The 14,114-nt window shown below is 50.5% G+C and overlaps 1 protein-coding gene across 2 annotated transcripts in view; it reads left to right on the forward strand.

The window, feature by feature from the left end:
- The window catches only part of Slc35f3 (solute carrier family 35 member F3), a 239,769-nt gene that overhangs the window by 223,367 nt on the left and 2,288 nt on the right, over nt 1-14,114 (forward strand). For both annotated transcript variants that reach the window (XM_027948005.2, XM_027948006.2), the window contains 4 exons: nt 4,819-5,038; nt 10,557-10,682; nt 12,446-12,638; nt 13,336-13,425. In XM_027948005.2, coding sequence (XP_027803806.1) covers nt 4,819-5,038; nt 10,557-10,682; nt 12,446-12,638; nt 13,336-13,425 — 629 coding nt within the window. The remainder of the gene's footprint in view (nt 1-4,818; nt 5,039-10,556; nt 10,683-12,445; nt 12,639-13,335; nt 13,426-14,114) is intronic.

Consider the following 14,114-nt stretch of genomic DNA (forward strand, 5'->3'; position numbering starts at 1 on the left):
TTTTCATCCCTTTATTTCACAAGTGTGTGCCTCATGTGGTTCTCTCGTCATTGTTTTCCTTGGTACTTGGTGGACCCTTGCATTATGAAGATTCATGTCCTTCAGTTTCAAGAAAGTTTCTTGAATTATTTCTTTTGTTATTTCTCCCACAATGTCCTCTCTCTGGAGCTGCTTATAGTTCAATATTGGACTTTCTGGTTTGATTTTATAATTTTATCTTTTCTTTCTCTGTTCTCCCCCTGACCCGCCCCCCCATTTTATGGAAGACTGTTTTAACATTGTATTTCGACTCTTTGTTAGTCTTTAACTTATTTATCCTATATTTAATTTCCAGTGTTATTTTTATACTCCTTTGTTCCTATTAGATACAAATCATTCTCTTATCTCACCCACCAGCACCCATACTATGTAAATTCTACCTGTTCTTCAAGGTCCAGCTTAAAGTTTAACTTTTATGAGAACTTACAGCACAGTCCAGCTCTCTGCATTGGCCAGGAATTCAATGGTATCACTTCAATCTCTGCCATCTAATGTATCAGAAGTTAACACAGACAACCCACTTAAAAATTATGAATAAAGGAGTTGGAGTATAATTCAAGATAATCCTTCAAAATAAGACCAAGTAGGAAAAATGAAAGACAAAAGGAAAGAAAAGATGAAATTAGAGAATCAAACCAGATGGTCTTAACATCTGATTAAAAGATGCCCCAGAAAAAGAAAATAGCGGGGAAAGGAAATTATTAAAGAAACAATAAAATGAAGTTTCTTAGTTAAAAAAAAAAAAAAGCTTTCTTAGTTTAAAAAGTTTACTTTTTCTTTATCAGGCACAGTGCCCTGTCTAGAATTGGAAATAAAACAAGTGTTAAGCAGTCCTTGTTGATTTGAATTAAATGACAAGCCATCCTAATCCTGCCCAGACAGGCTACCCCATGGGGATTCTCTTTTTATTTTTTCCTCTTTTCCACTTAATTGTGGTTTAATTAATTTACTTTTGCTTTTTTAATTGGTGTGTTATAGTTGTGGAATTCACTGTGATATGCTCATGATGCACATGACATGTTTCCATTAATTTGTTCTGCTGCTCCTCCTCTTTCCCATCCCTGCTCCTGCTCCCCATCCCCTTCTCTACTCCGCTGTTCTCCCTTCTATTTTTATGAAATCCTTCCCTTTTCTATTTCCCTGCAGCTTTCACATGTAAAAGAAAACATTCAACCCTTGAATGAACCTGGCTTAATTCACTTAGCATGATGTTCTCCATTTCCATCTGTTTAACCACAAATGACATAATTTCACTCTTCTTTATGACTGAGTAGAACTCCACCATGTATACAGACCACGTTTTCTCTAGCCAGTCCTCTGTTGATGGGCACCCAGGCTGGTTCCACAACTTGGCTGTTGTGAATTGGGCTGCTATTGATATTGGTATGCATGTCTCACTGTAGTATGCTGATTTTAATTCTTTTGGATAAATAACAAGGAGTGGGATGGATGGTGGTTCCATTCCTAGTCTAGGAATGTCCATGCTGCTTTCCAGAGTGGTTGTACTAATTTGCAGTCCCACCAGCAATGTACAAATGTGACTTTTCCCCACATCCTCGCCAAGACTTATCATTAATGGTATCTCAATGACCGCCATTCTGACTAGAGTGTGTTCTGATTTGCATTTCCTTGATTGCTGGGGACCCAACAGCACTTCTGTAGAGTACCAGGAGCATCAGTATCTGTCAGCTACAGGGGCACGGGACTTACAGACCTCTGCAGACCTTCCTACCTAACCACAGTTCTCTACATGACACAGTTGCAGTATTTCAGTGCCTGCTTTCTTTGTCTTCCTCAAAGCTATCAACTTAGATTTCATAGTAAAAGCCCTTCCTTTCTCACTCATATTTCTTTGGTTCATGAAATATTAAATTGAACAATGCAGCTTAAATACCAAGAACAATTGGCATGCGCAGGACTGTAAACAAACATGTCTGAATATAGACTGGCCTCTGACCCAGTTATAGGACCAGAAGGGCTTGGTGGAGAGCAGCCTGGCAGCCTCTGGCCTCCAACCGGCCCAGGGCATCACTGAGTGCAAAGAACAAAGGACATTCAGCTGTGCAGTCGGTTGAGTGGAAGTCCGTCGGGACAGCGCTGACGGCACTCTAGTCTTTGCATAGCAACAGGCAGCCCTGGAAGAAGTAGATCTGAGCTTATCACCTCTCCTGGGTCCCCTTGCAATCAAGGGTATGCACAGGACAGCCAGCTGACTCCCCTTAGTGCTCAGTCTCCGTGATCCTGAAGGGGCCAGGCATCTTGGTCTGGTTAGAACCAAGATCCCCAAGCTGAGCTGTCACTTCCTGGCAGGAGTCCTCATGGATCCAACAGAGCCATGCCAGGTCCAGAAGTCTTGTGCCCTCCACTTCAGGATGGGACACCCACTGTTCTCCTGCTCCTGGCTGGGGCAGTCAGCCCTGAACCACGTCTCTGCCCGCCTCCTCCTTCCCCTGCCTCCAACCACCAGGTTCTACAGGAGTAAGATGCGGATTCTCAGACAGGAAGTAAGCTGTCCTACTGGTTTGGAGGGCCCCTGTGCAATATGAATTAATTTTTATAGGAGCCAATGAGATGGACCTGGAAATCCTATTCACAGTTTTCCTTTCAAAGGGGAACCTCGAAATAGAGCTGACACTGGTTGTCATTAGACAGGAAAGAGTACTTGTGCTCCTGGGTCCTACCCAAGGGACTGGCATCACTTACAGACCATAATCACAGGCATGAAGGAAGCCATCCTTCCTCTCCCTTGGGAGCAAAGACTTCTCTGCAAATAAAGGCAGGTACCGCAGTGGAGGTGCTGCAGGAGAGCTTCACAGCAGACAGGAACGCAGGTCCATCAGCCACAGGGCGGCTGCACAGACACAGGCCAGAATGGGAGCCACTCTCTGAACTGGTTTCTTGATGGACTTAGTGACCACAACCGTTCTTCCTGGTGCTGACTGGTTGAGATCAGCACAGCAAGGGTGGCAGAACTGTGGCAGGTTCCACACACAGGGTGTTTCCTCTGCCCAGGCCCTCTCCTCGTTCCCTAATGAGTTTTCTGTTTCTTCTGTGGATACCTCATGGTGAGGTATGAATAAAATTTTTCACTTTGGATTGATAGTAAGAACAAATTTAAAATATCAGCAAATATCCTTTGACTCTTATTCTTAAGTTTCCTCTTTGAACACTGGATTGTAATAAGAGGCCAAGGCTGGACCATTCCCACCTTAGTGTATTTGGTTTTCTCCAGTAGTGGCTCTTCTTTTGCTCTTGTGCACATTCAGGGAGGCTGGCACGTTCAGTGCCCAGCTGGCCTCCACCACTCACTCTGGCTGGGCATACCGTGGCTGTGAGCCTGCATGGGCCTCTCCAAGGGGCCAGGTGTCCTCACTCATCCATCTGCCCTCAGGCCCCACCAGAGCAAGGCTCTGTGCTCCTGACAGCTGGGGAATCAGGCAGTCCCCTGAGACCAAGCCCTGAAGGCTCTCCTCGTGTGTGACCCCAAAGCTCCCACAGCCTCCTTCTGCATGTGGAGCATTGGCTCAATTTTTCTTAAACACTTTTCCAAATGCCAGTGATCCCTCCTGGAGAATCTGCAGTGGCCTGAGAAAGCCTCCTTCTACAAGTGTGACTTCCCCTCAGGCACTAACCTGGATGTGCTTGCTCCTCCTGGTTCCACGTGGTGGATTAAGCACTCTAAACTTGGCCTCGTGGAGAAAATACGCAGGTAGTAATTCCTCTTCATATCACAGCCAGAATACCTTCCTGTGCCTGGGAAGTGAAAACCTGCCTTACTGAATGACATTTCCAGGGGCTAATGTTCACAACAACCATCTTCTTTCACAGCCCCCAAAATAAATTCTTGTGACTCCTTCTCTTACACAAAGATGAGATCAGTCAGTCACTCACCATGTGCCTTGTCCACGGAGCAGCTGTGCCAGGGCAGTGGGAAGGGTTCCCCGGAGACCAAAGAAAATACCCCAAGGGGGCTCATGAGGCCCATGCTCCTGAGAAACACACAGGGGAAGGTCCAGTGGTGACTGCTGAACAGATGGCACTTCTGTCCCTCACTGCTGCACCAACCAGGGCCTCCTCCCCCTGTGACATTCTGTTCAGTGGCAGCCAGCTGGAGGAGTGACCCGTACCCTTCCACAGTGCCCTCAGCTCCACACCCATCCCTTTGACAGAGGGTTTCACATGTCAGGTGCAGAAGCTGTGACATCATGAGCAGGAGCTTGCTTAGGGTCTTGTCTGACCAGCACCCCAGGGAGTAACTGTCCTGGTGCAGGTGGAGGGAAGCAGCTTTCTACAGATGACAGTGGCTTGCCTGATTCCCAGCGTGCAGGGGGAGCCTTGTCCTTCAAGACAGCACGTGTGGACCTTCAGGCCCAGGCCACTCTAAGGTTGTTCCATGAGCTAGGTTTTGGGGAACAAGGAGGGGGCACTTAGAGCAGGGTGTTGTCTGCCCCCTTTTCTCCAAAGATGGTACACCATGGAATTGGGTCTCCAGGTGAGAAAATCCCAACATCCCTTCTGTGTAGAACCATCCTTTCCAAACATCACCTAGATAGAAGGACTCTTCTGTGACATCAGGTCACTGTGCCACGTTTTATAACAGAATAAAGCTATAGGTCCAAGAGCTGTAATGGAAAGATGTTTGTTTAAAATGATAATAAATTAAAAGACCTTGCCATATTTTCTAAAAACAGAGAGAAAAAGAAAAATTGAGTATAGGGGGGAAAATGGTCTGCCTCAACCCAGGACTGTAATAACACTGCCTCTCTTTCCTTGTTTTAGGGAATGCTGTCGATTTTTTGGAGACAATGGCTTGACTTTGAAGGTGTTTTTTACCAAGGCAGCCCCTTTTGGTGTTCTTTGGACACTCACAAACTACCTGTACTTACATGCAATAAAGAAAATAAACACTACGGATGTGTCGGTGTTGTTCTGCTGCAACAAAGCTTTTGTGTTCTTGCTCTCATGGATCGTTCTCAGGGACAGGTTCATGGGAGTGAGGGTAAGTTCCTTATTATCTGTCTTCCCCCTCACTCAGTCATGTCAGCCAAACCTGCCCATTGGCTTGCTTAGCTCCATGTGCTGGACCATGATCATTAGCTGCTGACTACCATCCTTCTGATTCGCAGCAGAACAGGAGCCTGGCAGGGCTGGTTCACGGTGTGCCTTGCAAACCTTCTTGCTTGCAAACCATACTAGATGAGCTTCCATTAAAGCACCTTTCATTTCAAGCATTCCCTAAAGTACGTGCCAGTCCGGGGCTCAGCCTGGGAACAGCGATGTGCTCTGCTCTCTGCGTGCTCACCTCCCCCTCCATGGTGGCTTTCCAGGCTGCCGCACATGGCATGGTGACTTGTGCCCTGTAGCCTGGAGCTTCCTGCCAACACCAGCACTCTCTGGTTAGGATGCATCTGAAACCCAGAGGACCTTTGAGTGCCCACGAGTGTGAGCGTCCTTGCCCATGCCTGGCCCATGTGTCTGCACCCCAAGTGAGCGAGACACACTTGTGTGAAGTCCAACTAGAGGGTGATTTCACTTCCTTTGTGCCACAGGCGAAGGGCAAGGGAAATCGCAAGCCCTGGATCGCCTCTCATTGCATTCAAAGCCAGTCAGAGTGCACAACGGCTGTATGAAGTATGACAAATGTGCTATCAAATGCCAGCTGAAACCCAGAGCAACCTGCCCCAGTAAAAGGAGCTGGTGACATTTCGCCTGGACAGAATCCTAATGGCTTCTGCCTGCTCCCTCTGGTGGTCAGGAGCTGCTACTGCCCATCATCAGCTTGTCACAAACCAGACAGCTTTGACCCTGCTGCTAGTGCTCTCCCAGTTAGAGCGCATCCCTCCTGCCTCCCGCCTCCAAGCCAAGAGCCAGTTTGATGGCAGCCCCACTAGAGTGAGCCATGCTGGCAACCAGTGGGGGCAGAGGCCTCCACCTCTGTCCTTGCCTCACCGTCCTGGGAACAGAGACATCACCCTTCGGTGGGTTCACGCCCACCTAAGTTACTCAAACAGCATCAGGGACATGAGTCAACTGCTCAGTTGTATTTTTAGCTTTCAGTAGGGGGAGAATTTGTTTTGAGGCTTCGTGTTAATTTTGGAATAAAAACTCACTCCCTGGGCTACCACCCAGAAAAGCCTTCAACAAATAAATGATCTAATACATCTCGGCAAGAATTGCAGGTGCTTCCCGCAGTAACTTACCCCAAGGCCTCTGGATTTGACACTGAAGACTCAGATGCCCTTCGTGACTTTATTGTGATGCAAAGAGCCAAGGTGATTCATGGAACTCTTGGCATAATTCAGATGTCCTAAGCAAATTCCCAATGAGACCACCTCACTGGGAAGAGAAGCTTGGAGGTGAATTCTGAAGTTGGCAGAAGAAAACAACCTTTCTGAGGTTAAGGAAAGGAAGTGCAGAAGAGCCCGAGCTGCTCCCAGCCTCGAAGAGAGCAGTGGGCACTGGCAGTCCTTTTCTTTATTGCTCTTCCTGGGTGGGGGCTCCCCAGCACACCTGCACTATGCTACATTCTGGCCTGGTGGCCACTTGAGCACTTGGATCTGTGTTGATTGCTGCAAACCACAATTGTGTCCTGCAGACTTTCAGCTCTAGGCTGGCACAGACATGCAGGCCCACAGGGTCAGGCATCGATGTTGGGACCTTGTAACTTGCCAACACAGTGCAGTCTCAGTCTCCTCTTAGAAGTCCAGGGCCAGTCACCAAACAGCCTCCCCCTTCAGGTTTCACAGCATTCCCACCTGCCCTCCTTAAACAGCCCAGGAAGCTGGCCACATCTGCACGATGGAAGTTTGGCCCCAATAAACACATGGCAATGTTGGTCCAAGATGATTTCTAAGTGGTGCCCAGTGTCTTAGACTTCGCTCAGACTTCTGGGTTAGCTAGCACCTTCCACAGGGCAAATTCCAAAGACAGAAAGGAGCTGAGCTGGCCTCCATCGCAGGGGCTGAGCATTGAGCTTGAGAGCCAGCTGCACTGGCAAGAGAGACATAGCTGAGGCCCAGCCTCTTGGGGGAGTCGGGTATGCAGAAGACTGTGATGGACAGCTGCTCGGTCATCAAGGCTTCCACTGCAGGAGAGCACCGGTGGGTGGAGGCCACACAGACAGATGGGCCTCATAATGCTGGGGACCCTGGCCACTTATGGCACCAGAGGACCAGAAACTGCAGAGGTGTCTGTATGAGCAGTTGGCCTCCTGTGCTTCTGGCTCTGGTGTAGGTGTGCTTTTCACGTGCGACCTAGGCCAGAGGTTCTCATGTGGTAGTGAACTGCTCTGGCTAGAGTCAGGTGATAAGGCTGTGGGGCGTGCCTCCGCTCCTATGTGCTGTTGGACCTCGAGGTGGTTATCAAACATCTCTGAGCCTTAGATGACCTGGTTTTTAAAGTCAGCAGAATGTAACCACTAATAGAACAGTTGTGAGAATAAAATAAGGCTCATAAAACTCAGTAAATGCTTTCTCAATGTTGTTCTTAGACCCTCTCAAGTAGAAGAGGTGGGTGGATCTGCCCAATTCTCTGGCCAGTGCCAGAAGGTGGAGAACCCTTAGGGAGTTTTGTGTGGCAAGAGGTTGGGCCAAGAGGTCCTCTACGGAGGCCCTGAGCCGGTAGCACCTTCTTTCCATGATCAGTTCCCATCTCAAACAGATTCCAGCTGGCATTTTCAATCCAGATGTGCTAAGTACTCACAGAGGGTCATCCTGGATGCTAACTCCAGCATCTGATCTTGACTCCCTTCTGTGTGTGTGGGGGGGGGGGTCTGTCCCCTGAGCCCTGAGCCCAGAGTGGGAGGACTCAGAGGGCAGGGAGCAGGGGTGGACAGAGGGTCACTCAGCTGCCCCCAAACACTGATGTTTTTTGAGTCAGTAAGAACACTCCTAGAGCGAGGAGGGCCAGTGCTGGGAAAGTGCATTTAAAAATTAGTCTTCTTTCCCTTTTGCAAAAGTGCCCCAAACTAAAAAGCTTCCCAATGGCTTCTGCTTGGCATGGAGTGTGCAGCCCACCATAGCTGCAGCTAGCCTAGCGGCAGCCCTAGCCTAAAAAGTGACCAGGTCCAACAGTGTAGTACCAGTTACCCTCAGCTCCTCCTTGAGACTGGTGGTTCCCTCGCTTCCCTTCAGCCCAAGTCCCAGAACTCAGATCCCTGCCCTGGTGACAGGGCCCACCCAGGGCAGCCACCCTGAGGACAGACATCTGGCCTGCACTTCCTCCCGTCTTCAGCTATCATGCCCGGATGAAGTAGACAGGGTGGCCCTGGCCTGCCAGGCTGGGCACCGCTTCTGCCTGTCAATTTAGGACAGTTCAGTGGGGGGTGTCATGGGGGCAGGGGACAGGAAGGAAGGGAGGCATGAGGAGCCTTATCTGTACACAGACAGCGTCCTGGGTGGGGGCAGGTGCAGAGGTGTGCGCAGGTGCATGGGACCTCAGGGAAGTGTTTCCACAGGTGAACAGATACTTTAGGTATTAGGTGCAAAAAAGGCCCAGCTTCCTGAGACACACCCACACTCTGCCAAGGGACTCCAGGCCAGAGGGAGACTCAGGCTCCCACCTCGGCTCTGCCCTGAGAGGTGCTGCGAGTACTTGGCTGAAGGCTCCCCACAGAGGGCTACTGAGGCCCAGATAGTGGGAGTCTGTAGGCCCATGTCTTGTGGCTGGGACCACCAGGAGGTCACTGTCCCCAGTGCTACGTGTCAGAGTAAACCCACAGGGCTCAGGGACCACTCTGGTGTCTGTTCCTCTGCTGACTAAATCAGGGTGGCCACCTCATTCTCACTTCTGAGCCCTCCGGCCCTGGCCCAGGCCCTCTGCTCAGTCCCACCTGGGGAAAAGCTTTAGCTGTTTATCACTTAATCAGCAAAGAAGAGAGGGCACAAGGCTTCAGAAAAGGCTGCCCCTGCCCTCCTTCACCCCCACACTTCTGCTGCAGGTTGGGGAGACACTCCAAATGGCATGAAACCTGGCCGCTCTTCCCTCCAGCTCTTCCTTCTTTTCTGAATTCTTGCTGGTACCTCTGATGCCCAGCCAGGGGGGAACTGTCCCAGCAGTATCTTCTCTCTGCATGTGTCCTAGGGACAGAGCCCACCCCAGTGCCTGTCTGCTTTTCCACCTGTCCCTTTCTTGTTCTCCAACTGGTCACATATTGTTTTGCTCTCTCTGCTTCTCTCTCCCTTTGGATAGTTATCCGCAGGCCATGTAGCATTTGAATATGAAATATAGTGCATATACAGGGTGCAGAACAAAGCAGCCGACTACCAGTAAACTAAGCCAGAAAGAACAAGGGCTGAGCTCCTCCGGGATCTGATAGTCACCAGCTGCCTAAGACCCATGTTTTATGGACAAAATAGAATTACATGAAAAGACTGCATGAAGTTTGCCACAGAAGTGTGTGACTCAGACATGCTGTGAGACTCAACCACCACCTTCCACTCTCCTAAGAATTGTCTTTCGGCCACAAAGGAAGCCTCAGTTCAAAGCTGAGAGCAGCTGGCAGCAGCTGCTGCCATGCCAATCACACAGTCCTGTTGTTGAGCAACAGCTGTGCCTGCACACCACCTATGCAACTTTGGGCAGGTTACCTGGCCTCTCTGCACCTAGGTTTTCATGACTATAAAAGGAGACGAAAGATGCTATCTACCTAACATGAGGGTAAGGTGAGGAAAGACATAGAAAACTCTTACTGGTGTAAACCCCAGCCATGCGACATTGCTTTGGACCGCTCAAGGCAGTTTTGAAGCATCTGTAAGAGGGACAGAACTCTTGGCAAATCCAGTGGTTAGGCCCCTGTTGCTCCACGGACAGCACCTCCCCATCCCTGTGGCTGAGTGGCCCTCGGCTGGGAAGACTCCCAGGTGGACTGTTTCCTAGGACAGCCGTGGTCTACCAGCAGCACTGTGTCTATCTCCAGAGAGCTCCCCCGCAATCCCAGAAGTCTGTGTCTCAACAGGAGCATAGAGAGGGAGCTGGGGGCGGGGCACTACTAAGGAGGAGCTGCACCTACAGCCTAGGACCTAGGTGGTGCTCCCTCGGGCCCTGGGGCTGGCGTGTAGAGTGGGAACAAGACTCACTGTCCCCACTATGCCTTCCCTGCTGAGTATGAAAACACAAAAGCAAAGTCACATGAGGCATTCGAGAAGATGGGAGAGAACTCAGGGTGCTTCCAGGTGACACTCCAGATTGTCTCCCCAGCCTCATTATGGCCAAATAACCTGTCACCAGAATTAGGATCACTAGGTCTCCAAGAATTGCAGTGACAGCCATGGCCTGAGGCTAAACCACGTGACTACTCCTGGCTGCCCCGTCTCAGGTCCTCTGGCCAGGCCGAGCTTTGTCAAGTGCCCCTCCAAGCAGAGCCAGTGCCGATGAGCAGCCTCTGCCTGCTGCTCCCTGGAGGCCCGAGGTGGGGACAGCCTCCCTCCCTCTGGTCCAACACCAGAAGACTTTCTAGCTCACTGGCCCTTGCCTGGTCCCCCTGCTGTCCTGACCACTGTTTTCTTCCTCCCATCCAGATTGTGGCTGCCATCCTGGCCATTGCCGGCATTGTGATGATGACCTATGCTGACGGATTCCACAGCCACTCTGTCATCGGCATAGCCCTGGTGGTGGGCTCTGCGTCCATGTCGGCCCTCTACAAGGTAGCATGGATGAGCTTCCAGCTGGCCTGACTCCTCCTAGCAGGCTGGTTTCCTGTGCTGCCTCCACTCTCTGGCACCCTGGGTGGCACTGATACTGCTGAAAGGCATTTGTTCTTGGTGCACCCCAGGCAGGTGGGGACCTCAAGGCAGAAAGTTGCTGTTGGCGTTGGCCCTCTGAGCCTTTCTATCAGTGGTACATGTTTGCAGCATTTGGGATGAAATGATTGGCACTGGCTGGATCTGCAGATTTGCAACTTTATTGTCACCGGTCCAGATAAGGGTGGGGGCCCTCTAGCCTGGCTCATGTTTGCTCAGATAAGTTCCAAGCTGGCGGGACGTGCAGACCTGGAGCAGCTTTATCATGTGAATGTTGACCATAACACGAGTGTTCAGCATGAGTCCCCAGGTGTTTTAGTCATCATCTGTGGGCTCAACAAACACAAGCTCAGAGCTGTGGTAGGACTAAGATTCTACACACAATGGTGGGAACCCCTAGAAAGCCCATCCCTGCTGCAGGTCTAGAGGCAACAATTTTATTCCCACACCAGGGTCCCTCGCCGTGTCCACCCCAATTCCTTCAAGCCTCCAGGCTGCTCTTTGCCCATCATCCTTGCTCCCTCTGCCTCCTCCTCAGACGTGTAGTAAAGAATGCAAACCTCTTCAGGCCTCCCAGCTGGGAGCCTGGCCTGGAGGACTCAGCTTTGAGACTCTGCAGACAGTAGGGCAGAGAATGGAGTAGTATAGAAAGTCACAAGGAAGACATGGTCCCTGTGCTGAGTGCCAGGCCTTGTGGTTTGTGGAAAGAGAAGTGATTTTATATGCTAATCCATCAGCTCTCTGCCCTAGCTGCCCACGGGGCACACGTCACTGAAATAGGTGTGATAGCGCAGCATCATTCTGAGAATTCACCACCACTGTCCCAATGCAGAAAACATTAGAAGGCCATGCTGTGCTCTGGCCAATGAGCTGCACGCTCACGAGGAGCAGAGTGTGCAAAAAGGCCATCTGCAGGGAGGCCTCCATCTCCTCTGTCTCCCCCACTGCCCGGAGTTCAGCTAGGGGGTGCAGGGGAGGCTGGGAGCTGATCCTTCCCCTTTCTGTACTTCCTGCACGTGTGGCTGTGGATGGCTTGCAAGGAGAAACAGCAGGTGCAGGGACAGCAATGCAAGGCAGGGACTCAAACTGGACCCACAGCACCAAGCAGGCTGGATGGAGTCTGGCCACTCCAGCCACCTCTGTGCCTCTTCTCCCGGCTTCTGTGCCTGGGATGCTGAACAAGCAGGGCAGGAAGTAAGAGTCCGTGACTCCACTAAACCCATGCCACTCTGTCATGGGGGTGGCGATCAGGCCACAGATGAGCAGAATCCCTCCACTTCAACTTAGAGAAAATTTCCCTATAGCCAAAGCTCTTCTGAGGGGTTGGAGGCAGTGATTGTTGAACCCTGCTGCCCAGGGGCAGGGATCAGTTTTAGGGCCTCTAATAAGAGGATGTGTCACCATGGCAGGGTAGCTCCACTTGACGTGGTGTCATGAGCATTCAAACCTAGTGTGAAGACCTGGGAACAGTAGAGATGCTCACGGTGGACCCAGACTGTCCATCTCTGCACCACTGAGATGGGAGTGCACAGGCCCATCGCCCTTCACGGACCTCTCAGGGGTGTAGAGCTGTCCTGAGACATGGGCAACCCGGTTTTCAAGTGTGCCGCTTTGCTCACACAGGCCTGGGGTCTCAGAGGGCCCTCACCTGCTTCTCTCTCTTGCAGGTTCTGTTCAAGCTCCTGCTAGGCAGTGCCAAGTTCGGGGAAGCCGCCTTGTTCCTGTCCATTCTGGGTGTGTTTAACATCATCTTCATCACCTGCATCCCCATCCTGCTCTACTTCACCAAGGTGGAATACTGGAGCTCCTTTGATGACATTCCATGGGGAAACCTTTGTGGATTTTCAGTCCTCTTATTGAGTAAGTGGTCACCACCCTGTCCAAAACCCCCAGAAAACCATGAAGGACGGACAGGACCCCGTGGAAACCTGCATCCTAAATCAGGAACACAGTGCTTTTTGCTATCCCAGTGTCCTGGCTGCTTTTCAAGGTCTTTGCATTTCATAAAGTGCATCTTTCCAGAACCGCAGACACTGTGAGAGCAACAGTGGCCACTGGCACTCTGAGCAGTAAGCCCAGGGCCTTGCCCATGACCTATGAGTAGTAAGCAGTAAGGGTTGGTAAGGCAGTGCCAGTGGAGCTCCTAGGGCACGGCTTAGGTGTCGGTGCTCAGTGAATAAGATCAGTCGGCATTATTGCTGATGTCATCTTCCTAATCACTGTCCCTCAATGGGCAGTGACATCAAGGCAGGCAAAACCCCATCCCAGAGCCCCCGCCCATACATCTGTCCCAGAAGTACTTCCAGCAAACCAGGAAAGCAAAGCCAGTCAGAGGGCCTTTTCCAGCCTCCTCACTGGTCACCTTTCTGAATTCCCTTTCCCTTCCCCAGAGCTCAGGGAAGAGGGCTAAGTGGTCAGGATGCTTGTAACTCATCCCAAATTCACTGGGTCCCAGCAAAGGGTCATCAGAGAAACTGGGTCAGGCAGGCAGCGGGAAGGCCCACTGCAGGGCTTCAAGTATATTTGTGAGTAACTCCTATTTTCTAAATTATTTCAGCATTCAATATTGTATTAAATTTTGGAATTGCTGTGACGTATCCCACTCTGATGTCTCTTGGAATTGTCCTCAGTGTACCTGTAAACGCAGGTAAAACTATATGCATGAGTTTCTACATTTACTTGTCACGATCACATACACACAGTTGGATTCAGGGGTTTACACACATATTCTCATATATATTCTTGCTGGGCCTGGTCTAGGACACATGTTCAACCTTCTGCAAAGAAAAAAAGCACTTAGGTAAAATGTTGATGCTTGTTGTGTCTGCATGCTGTCTCCTTGATGTTCACGTGCCACACCAAGATACAGAACCCCTAGAACTGTCTCCATTCTAACTGGTGTGGGAGCAGAGATGAATATCATCAGTCTATTCATAGACAGAAAAATTTAATTTTTGCAAGTGATTTTCTGGAGGAGAAAATTTATTCAGGGTGTGACATAGAAAACTGTTGTCCAGCTGAAGAGGCGGGAACCTTGTTGTCCTCCACCTCCTGGAAGAAAGAGAGTCCTCCGTCTTGCATAGTCCTGGGGCCATGGCCAGCCGCCTTCGCCTGCCTCACCTCCTTCCTTTGCCTGCCTCACACTGGTTTGGATTTGGGGGTTTCTTCCCAGGATCTCCTGGCCTCTCACCCGACCTCCCTCTGCACCTGCTCCCAGCCTGGAAGAGCCCTGATTCCTTCCTCTCCAGAATACTCACTTCCTCAGCCCTGACACAGCTTCCTCTAAAGTGTCTCCCAAATGCTCCATGTCCAGGCCCCAGAGGGCCAGACTTCCTG

This window comes from Marmota flaviventris, chromosome 12, assembly GCF_047511675.1.
Source record: "Marmota flaviventris isolate mMarFla1 chromosome 12, mMarFla1.hap1, whole genome shotgun sequence".
Taxonomy (NCBI): domain Eukaryota; kingdom Metazoa; phylum Chordata; class Mammalia; order Rodentia; family Sciuridae; genus Marmota; species Marmota flaviventris.